General features: G+C 41.7%; 1 protein-coding gene across 1 annotated transcript in view; it reads left to right on the forward strand.

The window, feature by feature from the left end:
• Nucleotides 1–6,262, forward strand: part of sar1b (secretion associated, Ras related GTPase 1B) — a 29,543-nt gene extending 23,281 nt beyond the window's left edge. Inside the window, exons 5-7 of the mRNA XM_060836830.1 lie at nt 4–107; nt 2,853–2,984; nt 5,682–6,262. Of these exons, the coding sequence (XP_060692813.1) occupies nt 4–107; nt 2,853–2,984; nt 5,682–5,798 (353 nt within the window). The 3' untranslated portion in view covers nt 5,799–6,262. The remainder of the gene's footprint in view (nt 1–3; nt 108–2,852; nt 2,985–5,681) is intronic.
• The last annotated feature ends 14,228 nt before the right edge of the window (nt 6,263–20,490 follow it).

Below are 20,490 nucleotides of genomic sequence, written 5' to 3' on the forward strand. Positions count from 1 at the left end.
AAGCCCGAAGAGTCTGGAAAAACTACCTCCCGGCTATCAATGCTATTGTCTTCCTGGTTGACTGTGCAGACTGTGAGCGTCTGGCAGAATCCAAAGCAGAGCTTGATGTAAGTAAACTTTTGATGCAAATATCTCCATGTCACCTAGAACCCATGCATTTTAGTTGTCTGTACAGTGGTATTGAACAATGAGTTTTGCTGGAGAATTTGACTACTGAGGTATAAGCAAGCCTCAATTTATCGTCATCCATAACTTGTTCCTTTTTCAGCAGAAGTGATAAGGAGTGGGAAAATTGGAGTAATTTCTATTTGGACTAGGGACATTACAACTAGATTACAATAAGACTCCATACCAGCAAATGAATTGGTAACAGATTGAAGGCAAATTCAAAAATGGGAGTTTTGCTAAAGTGAGAATATGGAGTAGGATGAGAATGTGGAACAGAACTTTTCAAATGAAAACCAGTAAAGAATATTTAATTGGTAAAATATATATACAGGAGTGATTTTTCTTACATTTTGGATGGTTTCATTGACAGTGTTTTAAATATTTTCAATTGACAAATGCCTCCTATTGTGTTAGTCATTTGTGAGAGTTAAATGTAGGTGATGATCTTCAGAGCAACAACCATAATAAAGTCCAAGGAGAATGAATGAATTCCAGAAAAAAAATATATTTGGAATGGGGCATTTTTAGGCAGAAATTTGTACGCCAATTGAAGTATGATTGGAAGATAGTTGTAAATAAGATGGCACCCAATATGATTGTATGTTCCAATTAAAAATGACTTATTCAAGTGTAAAAATGCTGTAGGTAAAGCAAGAAGAGAAATTAAAATTGAATCAGGTTATTCACTGTGTGTGTGTGTGTGTGTGATGAAAAAATAACACGACACCCAAGTTATAATGCAACAGGAATATCACAAAATCACAAGCTTTCAGGACAGTGCTCCTTTGTCAGGTGAAGTCACCTCAACTGACAAAGGAGCAGCGCTCCAAAAGCTTGTGATTTCAGATAAACCTGTTGGACTATGAAACCTGAAAAAAACCTGCAGATGCTGTAAATCAGCAACAAAAACAGAAATTACTGGAAAAGCTCAGCACATCTGGCTATGTCTGTGAAGAGAAATCCGGGTTTAAAAACCAGCACCTCCACATCATAATAGTTGAGGAAAACAAAGTAAGAATTTCAGTGTTATCCTTTTAGAAAGAGAGAAAGATTCCATAAATACATTGCAAAGATTTCTTCTTGCCAAAGTGGGAATCAGGAGGGGGAGTAATTTTCATGGATAAATGGAACTTGACAGGGAAACTTTGCAAATACTTTTATAAAGAGAAATAAATAAAAATGAAGACTCTGAACAACTGGTTAAGCTAAAGACAGCAAATTACCAGGGCCTAGCTGAAATATCTGATGACTTTGAGGGCAAAAAGGAAGAGGTAATAAATTGAAACGGAATTTGAGTCCTCTAAACGGTGACTGAGTTTCTCACTCAGTCTGTTTATATAGGTAGAGTCCATGAATTCTGGTACAGAAGCAACAGACTATATGTAATACTATATATGTTTGTATCATGTGTGAAATGTTTATATACACAATTATAAATCTTCACCTTTTAAGTGCACAAGGTTCTTGGCAGGGTGTCTGGGACGCGGAAGTGTACAATGAGTCAGTGATTGTACATTTGAGAGAGATACGGTGGAATTTCATCTCTGAAGGTTGTGAATCTGTGAAATTCTTGATTGCAGAAATCTGTAGAGACTATAATTAAGTATATTTACGGCTGAAATAGGCAGATTTTTTAATCAGGAAGGGAATCCAGGATTATGGGGAAAAGACAGGAAAGTCGAGTTGTTGTGATTTGTCAGATCAACCATGATCTTGCTGGTTGATGAAGCAGTCTCAGCAGGCTGAGGTGCAAGCTTCTGTTCCTCGGTCTCATGATCTAAAGTTTGACTTGAGATAATGCCACAAGATAAATGAGGTCAGATGACCAAAAGCTTAGTCAAAGCTGGTTTTGTGAAGTGTTAAAAGCAGAATATAGACGTGATGGGGCAGAGATTTTGCAAAGGAATTCCAGAGCTAGGGGCCTAGGAAACTGAAGGCCTGCCCTAGTTATGATTGGGAATGCACAGGAGACCGCATATCTCGAAATTGAACGAGGTTAGAGATGAAGAGGAGGGGAAGGCAAATGAGGGATTTGGAAATGAGAATAAGAACTTTACAATCAAAACACTAAAATGATTAGCAAAATTCATCTGAACATGCAATAGCTAGTGTATTCTGTATCTTTGATACATGGCTATTAAGGTCACCATGGCGTAGAATTCCCCCTATCACAGATCGCTAAGTATCTTGAAATACAGAACTGTTCAGCAATAAATTTATAATAAATCTCATGTTTAAGTAAGTTTCTGTAAAATCTTTCTCTTCCATTTTATAGTGTAAACACCAATGTATAGCATTCTGTGGTTGATAACATGTGCACACCCAACATTAATGATCAGAATCTGACTTGAAGGTATAAGATAAGATTCTTAGAACTGGTACTTCGAAGAGTCAGACTAATGATGTGCATTTGGATACCTTTTAAAGAAAGTCTTACTTCCTAATTAAAACAATTAAAAAGAGTAAACTTCAAGAAAAATGCTGCATATATATATATGATGTGGAGGAACTGGTGTTGAACTGGGGTGGACAAAGTCAAAAATCGCACAATAGGTTATAGTCCAACCAGTTTATTTGAAAGTACAAGCTTTCAAATAATCCTATTGGACTAAAATCTGGCATATGTATATGTACACAGCACATGGATGAATGTAGCCATTAATTTGGTTAACTGCTTCCTGTAGGCACTAATGACAGATGAAACAGTTGGAAATGTGCCTATTCTTATCCTTGGTAACAAAATTGACCGACCTGAGGCAATCAGTGAAGAGAGGTTTCGAGAGCTGTTTGGGTTATATGGACAAACAACAGGGAAGGTAAGGCTCAAACCTACAACTGCTTAATTAATCTTCAGAGTGACAAAAATTTAACTTTCTGATTGAAATCTATTAAAGCAATTATTTATTAATCTGGAAATAGTTCCCTATATATTTGTGCACCAGTGCAAATTCAAGAACAACAGTATGAAAACAAAATAGAATTGGTAATCTGAAGTTAAAAGCAGAAAATGCTGGAAACATGCAGCAGGTCAGGTAGCATCTGCAGAAAAAGAAACAGTGAAGCAGAACTGACTTTTAGGCCTGTGGCCATTCATCAAGATTGGAAAAACCTGTCTGCAGATGCTATCTGTAAAATACACATGACAGTAAGTCATACATTCATTTGTTTGTTAATTGAGTATTTGCAGCATCTTTTTTTTAATTTCACTAACACCTTACATTTACCTTGAACTTTAAAATAAGAAAACTCTCATAGTGCGGACAGGCAAAAAGGAAATTGGATATCAAACCAAGAAATGCAAAATTGGTTGCAGATTCCAAAAAGGAACAGGAGACAGTTAGCTACGCATGTAGCCTTAATGGTTGGTCAAATGTTTATGTGGGGTGAAATGGGTGGTAATTTATGAGAAACTGGATTGACAAGAAGAGAGAGTTTGGAAGGAAATAAAACCTGAATCTTCCCAAAGCAGCAATCGTGTTAGATTACTGCTCTTGTAACTACTGTGTTGCTCGCCTATATTTCTGGGCCCAACGTTTGGAGGCCTTAGTAATTTCTAGTGTACCTTTTAATCCAGCTGAATCCTCATGATTTCGCAACAGCAAAGCAACTCGCGTATAAGGATGAGAATTTTAAAATTGAGATACTTATGATCCAAAATCTAGTGTAGATCAGCGAGTACAAAGTTGGTGATTGAGTACAACAATGCAGGATGAGCTTTGACAGTGTTTTCAATGAACTGCAGTTAACCAAAGTTTGGAGGAAAGGAGCCCAATTAGGACCAAATTAGTTTAGTTTGAAGATAAATATATTAAAAAAAAAGGATTCCTGTATCATGGGTTAAAATAAGGCAGAGGTGGTTATTGTATTGAAGGGGGTACAGTGTGACTAGCTTTCTTTGGGTTTGAATATGGCGAAGGATTGCAAATGTTGATTTACCAAAAAATAACCCTGGGGTATGGGTAAATTCAGTGATGGGCATAAGAAGGTTTGACAGTCTTCACATTCTTTAACTGGAGAAACTATCCTTCGTCGAAAGCTGAACATTTTACAGCCTGATAGCCCTAAGGTAACTCAGTTCCTTTTGAAAACTGTGATAACTAACCTTAATTTTCAGGTGTTATCAAGAAGTCACATTATGTAGATGAGGAAGAAGTGGAAGTGAAGGATAATACTTAGGGGTTGTCAAGATGACTAGGTAGGAAGAGGTATTCAGGATATACTAGCTCAAATCTGATATGCAAGAGTGAAACCTTGTGAATATAATCTTGCCAATCTGGAAAACAGTTGTATTAGAGAGATTTGGTGTAATTAACCATAACTTGTGTGTGTGTGGAGTGACTAGCCCATCATTTTTCAACTGGTGGGCGGTTGTACTTTGCCATTATATTAAAGCCTATAAAGCAACTGGGATAGGAGGAGCTTTTATGTTTTATTTCAAAATATTTACCATCCAATTATTCCTTCTGTTATGGTCTGACTTCTATGTCTTCAGCCAGTGCCAACAGATTCACACAACATTACCTTTTTTATTCTCTCACACAAGTCTGGTCTCAGAGGAAGGGGAAAAACTTCTGGAGCACTATATCTTGGTGATCTACATTTTTTTTTGCTGGAGCTTATCTCGTTTTCTTTCTTAGTCAGATACTTCCGTGACCATGCCCTTCCCCCACACTAACCTCTTTCAGACCTACAACCCTTTGACAATTTTGGTGGCACGGTGACTCAGTAGTTAGCTCTACTGTCTCACAGCACCAGCAACACCGGTATGATTCTGGCCTTGGGTGACTATGTGGAGTTTGCACATTCTCCCCCTACTGCATGGGCTTCCTCCCACAGTGCAAAGATGTGCAGGTTGTGTAAATTGGCCACGTTAAATTGCCCATATTGTTCAGGGGTGTGTAGGTTAGGTGCCTTAGTCAGGGGAAGTGTAGAGTAATTGGATAGGGGAATGGGTCTGGGTGTGTTGCTTTTTGGTGAGTTAGTGTAGACTTGTTGGGCCAAATAGCCTGTTTCCACTATGCTTCAATGATCCTTGTTTGTTTAATTCTAGCCTCTTGTCCAGCTGACTTTGTTTGTCTCATCTTTGACCATGCATTCAGTTATCTGAAACTTAAGTGCTGGTCCACAAATGGCTGCTCCTCCCTTCCTTGCGTTGCTTTGTAAAACTTATTCATTGATCATGCTTTTGGTCACCTAATTCAGTATGTAATTCAAGATAAAAATTTTGTCCGATAACAATCCTATGAAGTGCAATGGGATATTATGATTAAACATGGATTTTAAGTGCAAGTTGTTTGTCAGCGCATTTCATGCTTGGATATGCATGAAATGTAGGGTAGTTTGGAAGCAAAGTAACTTTATTTTGGAATTTCTTTTTGTATGCAGATACTTATATTACATGACTTGTTTACACAGTATCTTGATCTGCATTAATGGAGATCTGTGGAATGATGTTACAATCGATTAAACTTCCCTTTTTTTTTCTCTTTCATTACTCCATCTCTCCAAAACAGGGAAATATTTCCATGAAAGAGCTTAATGCACGACCACTAGAAGTCTTCATGTGTAGTGTCCTGAAGAGACAAGGTTATGGAGAAGGTTTCCGCTGGCTAGCTCAGTACATAGACTGAAGTTGACTTTGGGAAGATTATCTGTCAAAGGCTGAAGATCAGCTACCAACATAAAACAACTTGAACCTAATAGACATTTTCTGGGTATATGTTTGGTTATAAAAGTTTGATGTTTTTTCTAGAAGAATAACAATAGCATTGGCTGCGCTAAAAGAGAAAAAAAAATCATCTGTACGTATGAGGCCTCAAAAAAAATATTCTTTAAGAGTTTGTATGTTTAAAGTTACAATATGGTAACACTCTAATTTCAGTGGATATCTGTTTCCTTACTTTGATTTACAACATTAACCAAACCATCAATCTGTACAGTTTTGGACAGAGTGTACTTAGACCAACATAGCATCTGAATGCACTTTTTAACAGGAAAGCAACGTACATGTGAGCGGTATTTAATGATCATGTAAAAATTTTTATGTACTATTTTTAAATTGTTCGGTTCAATAAATTTAGAACATGTAACCACCCATCCTTTTAGTATCTGAAGATTACAAATATTTTTAGAGATTTCAATTTGTTAATACTTGCTCATGATACTGTTAACATTTTCAAGAGTATCCCGGAGCACCCTCTAATTAGACTATAACCAAATTTATTCCTCGCTTGAAAGTAGAAGAAACAAATGCTCATTCTTTATCAATTTCCGTGTTATTCTTCTAAAGAGTATTGTGCAAAATGTAAGCACGCCTAGTTTTTATTCAAAGATTTAAATTATACATCTTCACAAAATAATATGGAAAGCACCAATAAATTATACATGCATGAAATAATCCCATAGGCATTTTCCTTAAGCTTATCAGAATTTGTTTAAATAAGGAATTGATTTTTAACTCTGGTTATTTCCTATGTTTTTTTTGTCTGTGGAGTAAGAATGTCACTTATTGAAAAAAAAAACTTGCAATGGAACAATTTCTTAAATGTTCTTAAATATAGCTGTTCCTGCATTCATTTGCCAAGACAGACTATATTAGAAATGTAAAACATAATCAACAACTCTTGCCTAATTAGTTGGGAGAATAACCTATAAAGGCATAGTTAGTCTATTTTTACAGTAGGATTTATTCAGCATGACAACACCAACTAGCCTTTAGCTAGCTGATTTTTTAAAAAAAGCGCTTGATCATGACACAAAGAAAGAAATAAATGACACTTGTCTGTGCCGAGTGTAATTTAAATCATTTTTTAAATGTACATTCTGAAGCCTCTTGGTTGAATAGCCTGACAACAGTGACCAAAATGCACTTGAAGAATGGTCACTATGGATGTTTTATTGTGTGATCACCTGCAAGAGGGGAACGTGAGGGCTCAAGAATTGGTGGAAGTAAAGTGTGTACATATAGCATGCATATGAATTAATGTACTTCGATATCAAATGATGGATTGCAATTTCTCTGTGAGGGAGTTTCAACTGGAAGGTGGCAAGCAGTAAGGCAGACTGAATAAGGAAACATTGAGTAGTATTTGTGGTAACCTCAACCAAATTTGAAGAAACTAGTCTCTTGCTAAATTGTGTTTTCCATGCTTAATCAGATGAGTAGCAATGAACAAAGTGCCAAAATCTTTATAATATTACTTTGAATTTAAACATATGGTGACAACGCACACAGACACAAACCTAATAATGGGTTCATTCATATCTCTCACAAGTGGCCATTTATAAATGTTCAAGCTTGGACTGTTAACTGTTACAAACCTCTTGTGAAAGCTGTCACAGTCAAAGTTGATTCTATCCTTGCCTGCCATCTATAGTCATGTACGTTTTTGGTAGTGGTTGTTGAATATCAACCAAGACTGGAATCTTATTCACTTTCCTAATCTAGGAGATTGGGATATTTTCCAATCTATCACTCCAGCTGAGATTTTGCTTTAAATCATCAACATCCTGGTCTTTTGTACCTTATCATGCAACTTCTGAGGATAGTTTGGTTACAAAAAGGTTATCAGAAGAAACTGGCAAACATCTCCAGCATGGGAAGGAGTGAGAGTGTACTTCTTGGTGAGAAGAGGAAAGGAGTTACTCATTTAGTGGAAGTATTTTTTTCTTGCTTTGTGGGATGTGGACATTCCTGGTAAAGCTAGCATTTGGTACCCATCGTTAATTGCTCATTGAGCTGAGTGACCTGCAAGGATATTTGAGGGCAATCAAATATATTGTTGCAAGCCTGGAGTTAAATGTGTAGGCTAGACAGGAAAATAGCTGATTTCTTCAGTGAACAAGATTAATTTATAGAACAATTGATGATAATTGTGATGGTCCCCATTACTGAGACTGGCTTTATACCTGTATTCCAGATTACATAATGGAATTTAAATTGAAGCTGCTGTCCCCAGAGCACTAACCAGGTTTACCAGTGCAGTTACTTATTTTAAAATATTCCTTTATGGGGTGTGGACATTGTTGGCTAGACCAACATTTATTGTCCATTCCTAATTACCCAGAGAGCAGAAGAAAGCTAAGGAAACAAAATGGCTACGGGTTTGGAGTCACCTGGGCTGGGCCAGAATAGGATAGCAAATTTCCTTATTCAATGGGCATTAGTGAGCCAGATTATTTTTGGTTAGAATCCATTGCGGTTACATGCTCATTAAGCTTTCATTTAATTCCACATTTTTATTGCAATTAAGCCAGTTTACTAAGGTGGGATTTGAACCAGTGTCCCCAAAACATTAGCACAAGATTTGGTTCTAGATTTATTCAGTGACATTATTACAATGCTCCATCAGATTCTCTTCAAACTCTCTCCCAGTTCCACCCACCCACCTGATTGGAGTATAGCAGGGAAGAAATCTGGAAATGTAGATAGTAAATCATTTAAAGGTATTGGTGCAAGATGAGTGAAGAAAGTGACTGTTCATTTTGAGAGAGTTGTATAACAAAATGTCAACATAAAATATTTACTTTTTTTGTGGACTCTTGACAAAAAACATAGTTTGTGTAATTCTGGTCTCCAGCTGATGGAAATATTATTGACAAATGGGAGAAATTATTTATAAAATATTGCCAGAATGAAGAGAATGCAACAATCAAAAAAAACATTGAGCAAGTTAAAGCATTTTTTGGTGGAAGAGAGGTGGGAGATCTAATGTGGGTTTTTAAAATGTTAGAAGTGTTCCATAGAATTGAAAGGGAGAAACAGCATTTATGGTTAAATCAAGAACAAAAGGGCATAACCTGTAGACCACAACAGAGTTTAGGATAATGTTTATAATTCTTCAGTATGACTACAGTGCAAGAATACTGCAAGACAAACTGACAGGAATTTTTTCATTGTCCCTGATTCATGACTTTGATACCGTTGCACCTACTTCATGCCGCCCTAATACTGTACTACTCATTTGTAAAGCAGTGTATTGAGATGTACTAACACAAGCTTTGTTATTAATCTACCTAAAGCACTACGAATGTGGAATTTTCCAGGCTTTAAGGTAATTAAGCAGCTTGCTTCTCAGCTGCAAAAATATAAAACACAGCAGTTATGACCTGCCCAGCTTCTACAGGTGTGTTGAAAGTACTTTGTACAAAGGAGTCGATCTTGTTAGTATTGACTCAATACATGGTATTGAGGGTGAAGTGGGTGGAAATTCTCTCTCTTTATTTTAAATTTCTGAACTTCCAATAGTCACTTGCCCAAACTTGTCAGAAATCGCAATGTTTCTTGGCACAAGGGTGAACAGGAGACAGGTTTCATTGAGGATTGGAAGAACACTGATGCTGCTTCTAGTCTATAAAGGAGCAAAGAAAACAGCAAATCTGCCTTCTGGCTCTTGTGCCCCCGACTGATTGACAGGAATGGGCTGGATATCCAGAAAGACTGAACCAAGTTATGCCGTCAGAGCTTGATCTGCTCATTTGAAGCAGGCCTGTCTTTTTGGCAGTGTTATCACATTGGGGTCCCACAGGAAAGCAAAACAATTGGGTTTTTTTTGACTGCCCAGCTATGTATTTCTGCCTGATGAGGGAAGGTTAACATTTATCTCTGAAATGCCAGCAGGGCTAGGGAACTAATAAATTGACATTAATTTTAATGCAAATGATAATATTGCTTTGATACAAACATAAACAATAAAGAGAAACATTGTGTGAAATAACATAATAACCGTATCACAATAAATTGAGTCTACTACACACTTTAACATAGGCATGGCTCCCAATATTAGATTAGATTACTTACAGTGTGGAAACAGGCCCTTCGGCCCAACAAGTCCACACCGACCCGCCGAAGCGCAACCCACCCATACCCCTACATATACCCCTTACCTAACACTACGGGCAATTTAGCATAGCCAATTCACCTGACCCGCACATCTTTGGACTGTGGGAGGAAACCCACGCAGACACGGGGAAGAACGTGCAAACTCCACACAGTCAGTCGCCTGAGGCGGGAATTGAACCCAGGTCCCTGGCACTGTGAGGCAGCAGTGCTAACCACTGTGCCGCCCAATATCTTACACATAACTAATGGGAACCTAGTAGCAAGAATTGAACTGCTCCTTCTTGTAATATAATTGTGGCTGATCATGTACTTCAATGCTTTTTGCTTTATATTGTCACTAATTTCCTTTATGTCATAGGTATTTATTGTCTGTTCAATGTGGTAGACAAAAACTCTCGGACATCTGGGTTAGATAATTCCAAGAATTCATAAACCAAATTTATCCTCATTTCCGTTCTCTGGCTCTCCCCTTTTTTTGGAATTCTGTCCTCAGCTTCTAAAATCCACAATCCGGAGAGCCATCTTCCCTCGATCTACATTTGAAATGATTTGTAGATTTCAATAAATTTTCTTTGAAATGAAATAATATCCTTCCTAAGGTAAAGGGACAAAAGCTTGACACAGTACTTCAGATATGGTTTAACCAAGGTTCTATATAATGAAGCAAGACTTCTGATATCAAATCCTCTTCTAATAACTCCTAATTGCTTGCTGCACATGCATGTTAACATTCAGTGGCTTATTAAGGACACCCTGCCATTTTTGTATATCTATACCTAACCTCTTTAGAATTATTCTACATATCTGTCCCTTCTCTGGATGTAGGTTTGCTCGCTGAGGTGGACAGTTTGTTTTCAGATGTTTCGTCACCATACTGGGTAACATCTTCAGTGAGCCTCCACACGAAGCACTGGTGATATAACCTGCTTTCTATTTATATGTTTGGATTTCCTTGGGTTGGTGATGTCATTTTCCGTTCTTTTTCTCTGGGGGTGGTAAATGGGATCCAAGTCAATGTGTTTGTTGATAGAGTTTCAGTTGGAATGCCATGCTTCTAGGAATTCTCCTGCATGTCTCTGTTTGTCTCGTCCTAGGATGGATGTGTTGTCTCAGTCGAAGTGGTGTCCTTCCTCATCCATATGTAAAGATACTAGTGAGAGTGGGTCATGTATATTTATGGCTAGTTGATGCTCATGTATTCTGGTGGCTAGTTTTCTGCCTGTTTGTCCAATGTAGTGTTTGTTACAATTCTCACAAGGTATTATATCCTAGAACTGTAACAAACATGACATTGGACAAACAAGCAGAAAATTAGCCACCAGGATACATGGACATCAACTAACCACAAAAAGACATGACCCACTCTCACTAGTATCTTAACATATGGATGAGGAAGGACACCACTTTGACTGGACAACACATCCATCCTAGGACAAACCAAACAGAGACATGCATGAGAATTCCTAGAAGCATAGCATTCCAACTGGAACTCCATCAACAAATACATTGACATGGATCCCATTTATCACCCCCTGAGAAAATGAACAGGAAATATCATCCCTATAGGAAATGACATCAACAACCCAAGGAAACCCAAACATATAAATAGAAAGTGGGCTATACCACCAGTGCTTCATTCAGAGGCTCACTGAAAATGTTAACTAGAATGATCTCGAAATATCTGAAAACAGCATAAACCAATAGAACCCTTAGGGTGGCATGGTGGTTCAGTGGTGAGCACTGCTGCCTCACTGCACCAGGGTCCTAGGTTCAATTCCAGCCTCGCAGTTGCATGTGGAGTTTGCATGTTCTCCCTGTGTCTGTGTGGGTTTCCTCTGGGTGCTCTGGTTTCCTCCCACAATCCAAAAATGTGCAGGTTAGATGAATTAGCCATAGATAAATTGCCCGTAGTGTTAGGTGAAGGGGTAAATGTAGGGGAATAGGTCTGGGTGGGTTGTGCTTCAGTGGGTTGCTGGGGACTTGGTGGGCCAAAGGGCCTGTTTCCACACTGTAAGGAACCTAAGTAGTCTAATCTAAAAAAAACCACTGGATGAAGATTGCTACCTACAAGTTCTGCTTGATGAGAACTACTCTCTGAGAGGATCTTGTCTCTGCTCTGAGTCCAGATTACTCTTGGTTCCTGCACTGATCCTCAGTGCAGATTTGTCCAAGCCCCGGCCTTGTTATCCAGCACAGAATCTGGCTCCTTAATTCTCTCTCTGTGCGGCTTTTCCAATACAGATTTGGCTTCTGTCACTTCTTTGACCCCTGCACAGTTATTTCAGCTGAGGATGGGGTCTAGCCCAACAGGTTTCCCCTGGTGCCTTCTATCCTGAGTAATCCTCTCTGAGTGGTACTAATTGTAATCTCATATTTCTATGAGCAGGTAGTTTACACAGTGTCAATCAATTGTCGGAGCCCTTTTGGCCAATGGCCATGAGACAGCCACTCATGATATCAGATGATCATTGTCTGCCTTCACTTGAGGGTTAGTTTACAGTTTGTTTTTAACTTATTTTCAAAAATAACACACTGACAATAGGATATGTTTGGCACCAGATGAATTGTTGGTGCTAGTTTTGGGCATTTTTATAATTCTTCCCTTTACTTTTGTATGTTAGATTTTTGCAAATTTACATTCTGCTATAATAGCTCTTAAATGAAATCCCGTGTGATGTAGTACACACTGGGAAAATTCCGTTTTTAAGGGACTTCAATATTCAACAATTGTATCTATGTTCAACCCCAGTTTGGCAGTTGCATGACGGACTATCAGCCATGATAGCACTGGCTTGGCCTTATGACACCGTAATCATTTCTGTAAGACGTTCAGCCCTTGAAATGTAGCAGGAATGTAAGGGTTCTCAATGATATCTTGACAGCATTCAGGGTACCAGGCACAGAAACATTTAAAATCTGGCACTTTTCTGTTGATAGGTCTGCAATGTGATGATATTGATACTCGCAGCATAACGTGAGTATATCCTATAATGCTCTGGGAACAAGCAGTTATGTTAGAAAGCCAACTGCCTGGGTTTGAGCACTGACCTCATCATGGACAAAATGAGATGCAGTGGTTTGATCTGTCACAATTGGCATCTGTGACAACCTTGCCTCATTTGGGGGGATTTGAGGACTGAGAGATTCCACACAAATCCCCAGTAGATCCTTGGAGGCAACCAGTTGCACAAACATTCCGTGCAGCTGTCACCTTCAGGAGCTCCCAGATATGATGGTCATCTATGCTTCAGGTCCTGCTCCAACTGCTAGCATAGTTCTGATGGTGTCTCGGCAGATTTTTAGTCTGCGGTGGCTATGCATCTTATAGAGCCATAGAGATGTACAGCATGGAAACAGACCCTTCGGTCCAACCTGTCCACGCCGACCAGATATCCCAACCTGATCTAGTCCCACTTGCCAGCACTCGGCCCATATCCCTCCAAACCCTTCCTATTCACATATCCATCCAAATGCCTCTTAAATGTTGCAATTGTACCAGCCTCCACCACATCCTCTGGCTGCACATACCACCCTCAGTGTGGAAAATGTTGCCCCTTAGGTCTCCTTTATGTCTTTCCCCTCTCACCTCTAAACTCCCTGACCCCAGGGAAAAGACTTTGCCTATTTACCCTTCATAATTTTGTAAACCTCTATAGGTCACCCCTCAGCCTCCGACACTCCAGGAAAAACAGTCCCAGCCTGTTCAGCCTCTCCCTATAGCTCAAATCCTCCAAACCATGTAACATCCTTGTAAATCTTTTCTGAACCCTTTCAAGTTTCACAATATCTTTCTGATAGGAAGGAGACCAGAATTGCATGCAATATCCCAACAGTGGCCTAATCAATGTCCTGTACAGCTGCAACATGACCTCCCAACTCTAGTACTCAATACTTTGACCAATAAAAGAAAGCATACCAAACACCTTCTTCACTATCCTATCTACCTGCGACTCCACTTTCAAGGAGCTATGAATCTGCACTCCAAGCTCTCTTTGTTCAGCAACACTCCCTAGAACCTTACCATTAAGTGTATAAGTCCTGCTAAGATTTGCTTTCCCAAAATGCAGCACCTCACATTTATCTGAATTAAATTCCATCTGCCACATCTCAGCCCATTGGTTTGCTCATCTGAAGAAAATGGGTTGGATGATGATAGATTTTTGGCCTCCTGTACCATATCCATGTCCTGCAGTTACCTTCAGTTGCAGTTTCATTGTACGAAAGCTGTCCAGGAGGCATTGCTCCCTGGCACTTTTGTACCTCCTCCATTTCCCTGCACCTTCATTGCTATGGCCACAGTGACAATAGCCCCTGGCACGACTAGATGCATTGGTCACAGCTCCAATGAGCCTGTGTAGGGAATGTCAGAAACCAACTGGCCCTTAGCAGTGTAAGCAGTCAGTATTTGCAGCACACACAAATAATATTTTGACATAGTCCTCCACGTAGTGGTATGTGGAGAATTCTAACAAGAAGAGTCTTGGAATGCCTTGACATAGACTTTGACCTAAATGACCTAATTCCATCATATGCAGCATAAACTATGCCACACAAATACAAACAGGAGATTGTAGACATAGTCGGATTCCTGAAACCTTCCTGACCCCCAACATCGCCCACATTTCACCCACGAAAGGCAGCATTGCATAAAATAGCATCTGGGCAAATGCCTACAGTTTACGATTGCAGCCTGTGAGACAATGAATTGTTTTTGTCATTTGTGGACCCACTGGTGACACTTTTAAGGTCGCCTGTAATTACAGCTATCTCACAGAGATGGCTATCTTCCATCTGCAATGCCTAACATGCTGGTGAAAATTGCTTCTGACCAGGATTAGTATCCCACACTGTCGGTAACATATGTAGAGTGCTATAACTACAGATGTCTTTAAGCTGTACTGTTAAAGTGCCTGGCTGATGGAATTGCCTCTCGAAGGTTTCACATTGCTCACAAATAGAGTGCATGTGCGCAAACAGAAAAATAAACATGAAAGAACTGCGGATGCTGTAAATCAGAAACAAAAACAGAAGGTGCTCGTAAAGCTCAGCAGGTCTGGCAGCATCTGGGAAAAGAAATCAAGGCTAATGTTAATACTGATTTGTCTTGTTGTGTCTGCCCCATAGTGTGTTTAACTCTGAAATCTAGCAAAGAAACTGCGAGTCAACTCAATAATATTTATTTACTTAGTAGAATTGATACTATAACAGCTTTTTTGCAAGGTTTGTGAAGGTTTGTAGCTCAGGTTGAAGTTTAGGTTTGCTCGCAGAGCTGTAGGTTTGATATCCAGACGTTTCATTACCTGGCTAGGTAACATCATCAGTGGCGACCTTCAAGTGAAGTGAAGCTGTTGTCTCCTGCTTTCTATTTATATGTTTGTCCTGGATGGGGTTCCTGGGGTTTGTGGTGATGTCATGTTTTCTGAGGGGTTGATAGATGGTATCTAGATCTATGTGTTTGTTCATGGCATTGTGGTTGGAGTGCCAGGCCTCTAGAAATCCTCTGGCATGTCTTTGCTTATCCTGTCCCAGGATAGATGTGTTGTCCCAGTCGAAATGGTGGTTTCTTTCATCCGTGTGTAGGGCTACGAGTGAGAGAGGGTCGTGCCTTTTTGTGGCTAGCTGGTGTTCGTGTATCCTGGTGGCTAACTTTCTTCCTGTTTGTCCAACGTAGTGTTTGTGGCAGTCCTTGCATGGAATTTTGTAGATGACGTTGGTTTTGTCCATGGGTTGTAATTGGTCTTATAGGTTTGTTAGTTTTTGTTTGAGAGTGTTGGTGGGTTTGTGTGGTACTAGGATTCCGAGGGGTCTCAGTAGTCTGGCTGTCATTTCTGAAACTTCTTTGATGTATGGCAAAGTGGTTAGGGTTTCTGGCTGTGTTTGGTCTGCTTGTCGTGGTTTGTTCTTGAGGAATCTGCGGACTGTATTTTTTGAGTATCTGTTCTTCTTGAATACGTTGTTTAGGTGGTCATCCTCTGTTTTCCGAAGTTCGTCTGTGCTGCAGTGTGTGGTGGCTCATTGGAAAAGTTCTGATACAGCTTCGTTTGTGTGTGTGGGGATGGTTGCTGGTGTAGTTAAGTATTTGGTCAGTGTGTGTCGGTTTTCTGTATACACAGGTTTGTAGTTCTCCGTTGTCCTTTCTTTCAAATGTGATGTCGAGGAATGTGAGTTTGTTGTCGGTTTCTTCCTCCTTGGTGAACATTGTGCCTGTGAGGGTATTGTTGATGATGTTAAATGTCTCTTCTATCTTGTTTCGTTTTGTGATGACAAAGGTGTCATCTACGTAGTGAACCCAGATTTTTGGTTTGATGGTTGGTAGGGCTATTTGTTCTAGTCTTTGCATTACCGTTTCTGCTATGAATCCTGATAGCAGAGATCCCATGGGTGTGCCGTTAGTTTGTTTGTAGATTATGTTGTTGAAAGTGAAGTGGGTGGTGAGGCACAGGTCCACTAGCTTCATGATGTTTTCGTTGGTAATGTGATTGATGGTGGTTGGGGTGTGTGTGATGGTCTCTTTTAAAAGTGTGGCGTTTCCTTTGCTAGGTTGATGTTGATGGAGGTGAACAGTGCTGTTACGTCGAATGAGATCATTGCTTCGTCTTCCTCTATTTTGGTGTTTTTGATTTTTAGGAATTCCTGGGTGGAGTGGATGGAGTGCTGTGACTCTTCTACTAGGTATTTCAGTCTTGCGTGTAGTTCTTTGACCAGTCTGTAAGTTGGTGTTCTGGGTAGTGAGACTATGGGTCTGAGGGGGGCTCCTAGTTTATGGATTTTCGGTAGTCCGTAGAATCATGGGGTGTTGGTCCCGTCTGGTTTCATTTTCTGGAATTCCGTCTTGTTTAATTGTCTGGAATTGTGTAATTTTCTTAGGAGATAAGTAATTTTGTTTTCTAGTTGTGGGGTCAGGTCTAGCACCACCTGTTGGTAGGTCTTGGTGTCTGCGAGTAGTGAATTGGCTTTCTCTGTGTTGTCCTTTCTGTTCAGGATGACTGTGAGCCTGCAGGTAATATAACGATGTTTTTGTCTTTATTGAGGTTTTCTAGGCCTTCTTTTCTTATGTGTTCAGTTTGTTTCCTTCCCTCTTTCGGCTCAGAGTAGGTGCAACGGTCTGTCTGATCGTTTGTTGTGTTTCTTCCGTGAGATTGTTATCCTTCAATGTGGTTTCTAATGCCGCTAGGAAATCCTTCCTGTCAGCGTCTCGGTAATTGAAATTTAGTCCTTTTACTAGTACCGCTTTTTCTGTGTCTGACAGGGTCCGGTCTGATAAGGTCTTTATCCATGCCCCTGTATTATCGGTTTTGTCTTTGTTTATGAGTTTGTCAGGTCTTTTCTTCAGGTCCCGATTTATCTTTATCTGTGTTTGTCGTTTGGTGTTTATGGCTTGTCCTACCGCATCTGTCCATTCTTGATTTGTTGCTTGTTTGAATAACGGTTTTTGGCGTGCAATTTCCCGGTTGTATTTTCGGAGTCTGGGGTGGGCGTCACTGATTAGTTCTTGGAGCATTCTGCGGCCATTTCGTTCTGTTAAACTTCTGGCTTGAGGTGTTTTTATTGGCGGTTTGTATTGGAGACATTTTGACAGTACCTGTTTTCTCAAACATTCATGCAGGAAGTACAGTTGTTCACGGGTGGAACTCTCTCGGATGGCATTCTTTTCCCATCTTCGGGCAAGTTGTAGCATGTCGCGCCCTTAGGTTTTTGCAAGGTTTGTGAAGGTTTGTAGCTCAGGTTGAGGCTTAGGGTGTAGGTTTCCAAAGACTAGAACAAACAGCCTACCTCCTACCCGCCCTCGACCTCTTTATAGCCAACTGCCGCCATGACATTAACCGACTCAACCTGTCCACCCCTCTCACCCACTCCAACCTCTCACCCTCAGAACGTGCAGCCCTCCACTCCCTCCGCTCCAATCCCAACCTCACCATCAAACCCGCAGACAAGGGAGGCGCGGTGGTAGTTTGGCGCACTGACCTTTATACCGGTGAGGCCAAACGCCAGCTCGCGGACGCCTCCTCTTATCGCCCCCTTGACCACGACCCCACCTCCCACCACCAAACCATCATCTCCCAGACCATCCAGGACCTCATCACCTCAGGGGATCTCCCATCCACCGCCTCCAACCTCATCGTCCCACAACCCCGCACCGCCTGTTTCTACCTCCTGCCCAAAATCCACAAACCTGCCTGCCCCGGCCGACCCATTGTCTCAGCCTGCTCCTGCCCCACCGAACTCATCTCCCAATACCTCAATACGGTCCTGTCCCCTTTAGTCCAAGAACTCCCCACCTACGTTCGGGACACCACCCACGCCCTCCACCTCTTCCAGGATTTTCGCTTCCCCGGTCCCCAGCGCCTTATTTTCACTATGGACATCCAGTCCCTGTACACCTCCATCCCCCATCACGAAGGACTCAAAGCCCTCCGCTTCTTCCTTTCCCGCCGCACCAACCAGTACCCTTCCACTGACACCCTCCTTCGACTGACTGAACTGGTCCTCACCCTGAATAACTTCTCTTTTCAATCCTTCCACTTCCTCCAAACTAAAGGAGTTGCCATGGGCACCCGCATGGGCCCCAGCTATGCCTGCCTCTTCGTAGGATATGTGGAACAGTCCATCTTCCGCAACTACACTGGCACCACCCCCCACCTTTTCCTCCGCTACATCGATGACTGTATCGGCGCTGCCGCGTGCTCCCACGAGGAGGTTGAACAGTTCATCAACTTTACTAACACCTTCCATCCCGACCTTAAATTCACCTGGACTGTCTCAGACTCCTCCCTCCCCTTCCTAGACCTTTCCATCTCTATCTCGGGCGACCGACTCAACACAGACATCTACTATAAACCGACTGACTCCCACAGCTACCTGGACTACACCTCCTCCCACCCTGCCCCCTGCAAAAACTCCATCCCATATTCCCAATTCCTTCGTCTCCGCCGCATCTGCTCCCAGGAGGACCAGTTCCAACACCGCACAGCCCAGATGGCCTCCTTCTTCAAGGACCGCAGATTCCCCCCAGACGTGATCGACGATGCCCTCCACCGCATCTCCTCCACTTCCCGCTCCTCCGCCCTTGAGCCCCGCTCCTCCAACCGCCACCAAGACAGAACCCCACTGGTTCTCACCTACCACCCCACCAACCTCCGCATACAACGTATCATCCGCCGTCATTTCCGCCACCTCCAAACGGACCCCACCACCAAGGATATATTTCCCTCCCCTCCCCTATCCGCGTTCCGCAAGGACCACTCCCTTCGTGACTCCCTCGTCAGATCCACACCCCCCACCAACCCAACCTCCACCCCCGGCACTTTCCCCTGCAACCGCAGGAAATGTAAAACTTGCGCCCACACCTCCACACTCACTTCCCTCCAAGGCCCCAAGGGATCCTTCCATATCCGCCACAAGTTCACCTGTACCTCCACACACATCATCTATTGCATCCGCTGCACCCGATGTGGCCTCCTCTATATTGGGGAGACAGGCCGCTTACTTGCGGAACGCTTCAGAGAACACCTCTGGGCCGCCCGGACCAACCAACCCAACCACCCCGTGGCTCAACACTTTAACTCTCCCTCCCACTCCACCGAGGACATGCAGGTCCTTGGACTCCTCCACCGGCAGAACATAACAACACGACGGCTGGAGGAGGAGCGCCTCATCTTCCGCCTGGGAACCCTCCAACCACAAGGTATGAATTCAGATTTCTCCAGTTTCCTCATTTCCCCTCCCCCCACCTTGTCTCAGTCGGTTCCCTCAACTCAGCACCGCCCTCCTAACCTGCAATCTCCTTCCTGACCTCTCCGCCCCCACACCACTCCAGCCTATCACCCTCACCATGACCTCCTTCCACCTATCCCACCTCCATCGCCCCTCCCCCAAGTCCCTCCTCCCTACCTTTTATCTTAGCCTGCTTGGCTACTCTCTCTCATTCCTGATGAAGGGCTTATGCTCGAAACGTCGAATTCCCTATTCCTGAGACGCTGCCTGGCCTGCTGTGCTTTGACCAGCAACACATTTTCAGCTGTGATCTCCAGCATCTGCAGGCCTCATTTTTTACTACCAACCATCAAACCAAAAATCTGGGTCCGCTACGTAAATGACACCTTTGTCATCACAAAACGAAACTAGATAGAAGAGACATTTAACATCATCAACAACATCCTCACAGGCATAAAGTTCACCAAGGAGGTAGAAACCGACAACAATCTCACATTCCTGGACGTCACAGTCGAAAGAAAGGACAACGGAGAACTACAAACCTGTGTACACAGAAAACCGACAAACACCGACCAAATACTTAACTACACCAGCAACCATCCCAACACACACAAATGAAGCTGTATCAGAACACTATTCCAATGAGCCACCACACACTGCAGCACAGACGAACTTCAGAAAACAGAGGAGAACTACCTGTACAACATGTTCAAGAAGAACAGATACTCAAAAAATACAGTCCGCAGATTCCTCAAGAACAAACCACG

The sequence above is a fragment of the Hemiscyllium ocellatum genome, chromosome 16, assembly GCF_020745735.1.
Source record: "Hemiscyllium ocellatum isolate sHemOce1 chromosome 16, sHemOce1.pat.X.cur, whole genome shotgun sequence".
NCBI classification, from domain to species: Eukaryota; Metazoa; Chordata; class Chondrichthyes; order Orectolobiformes; family Hemiscylliidae; genus Hemiscyllium; species Hemiscyllium ocellatum.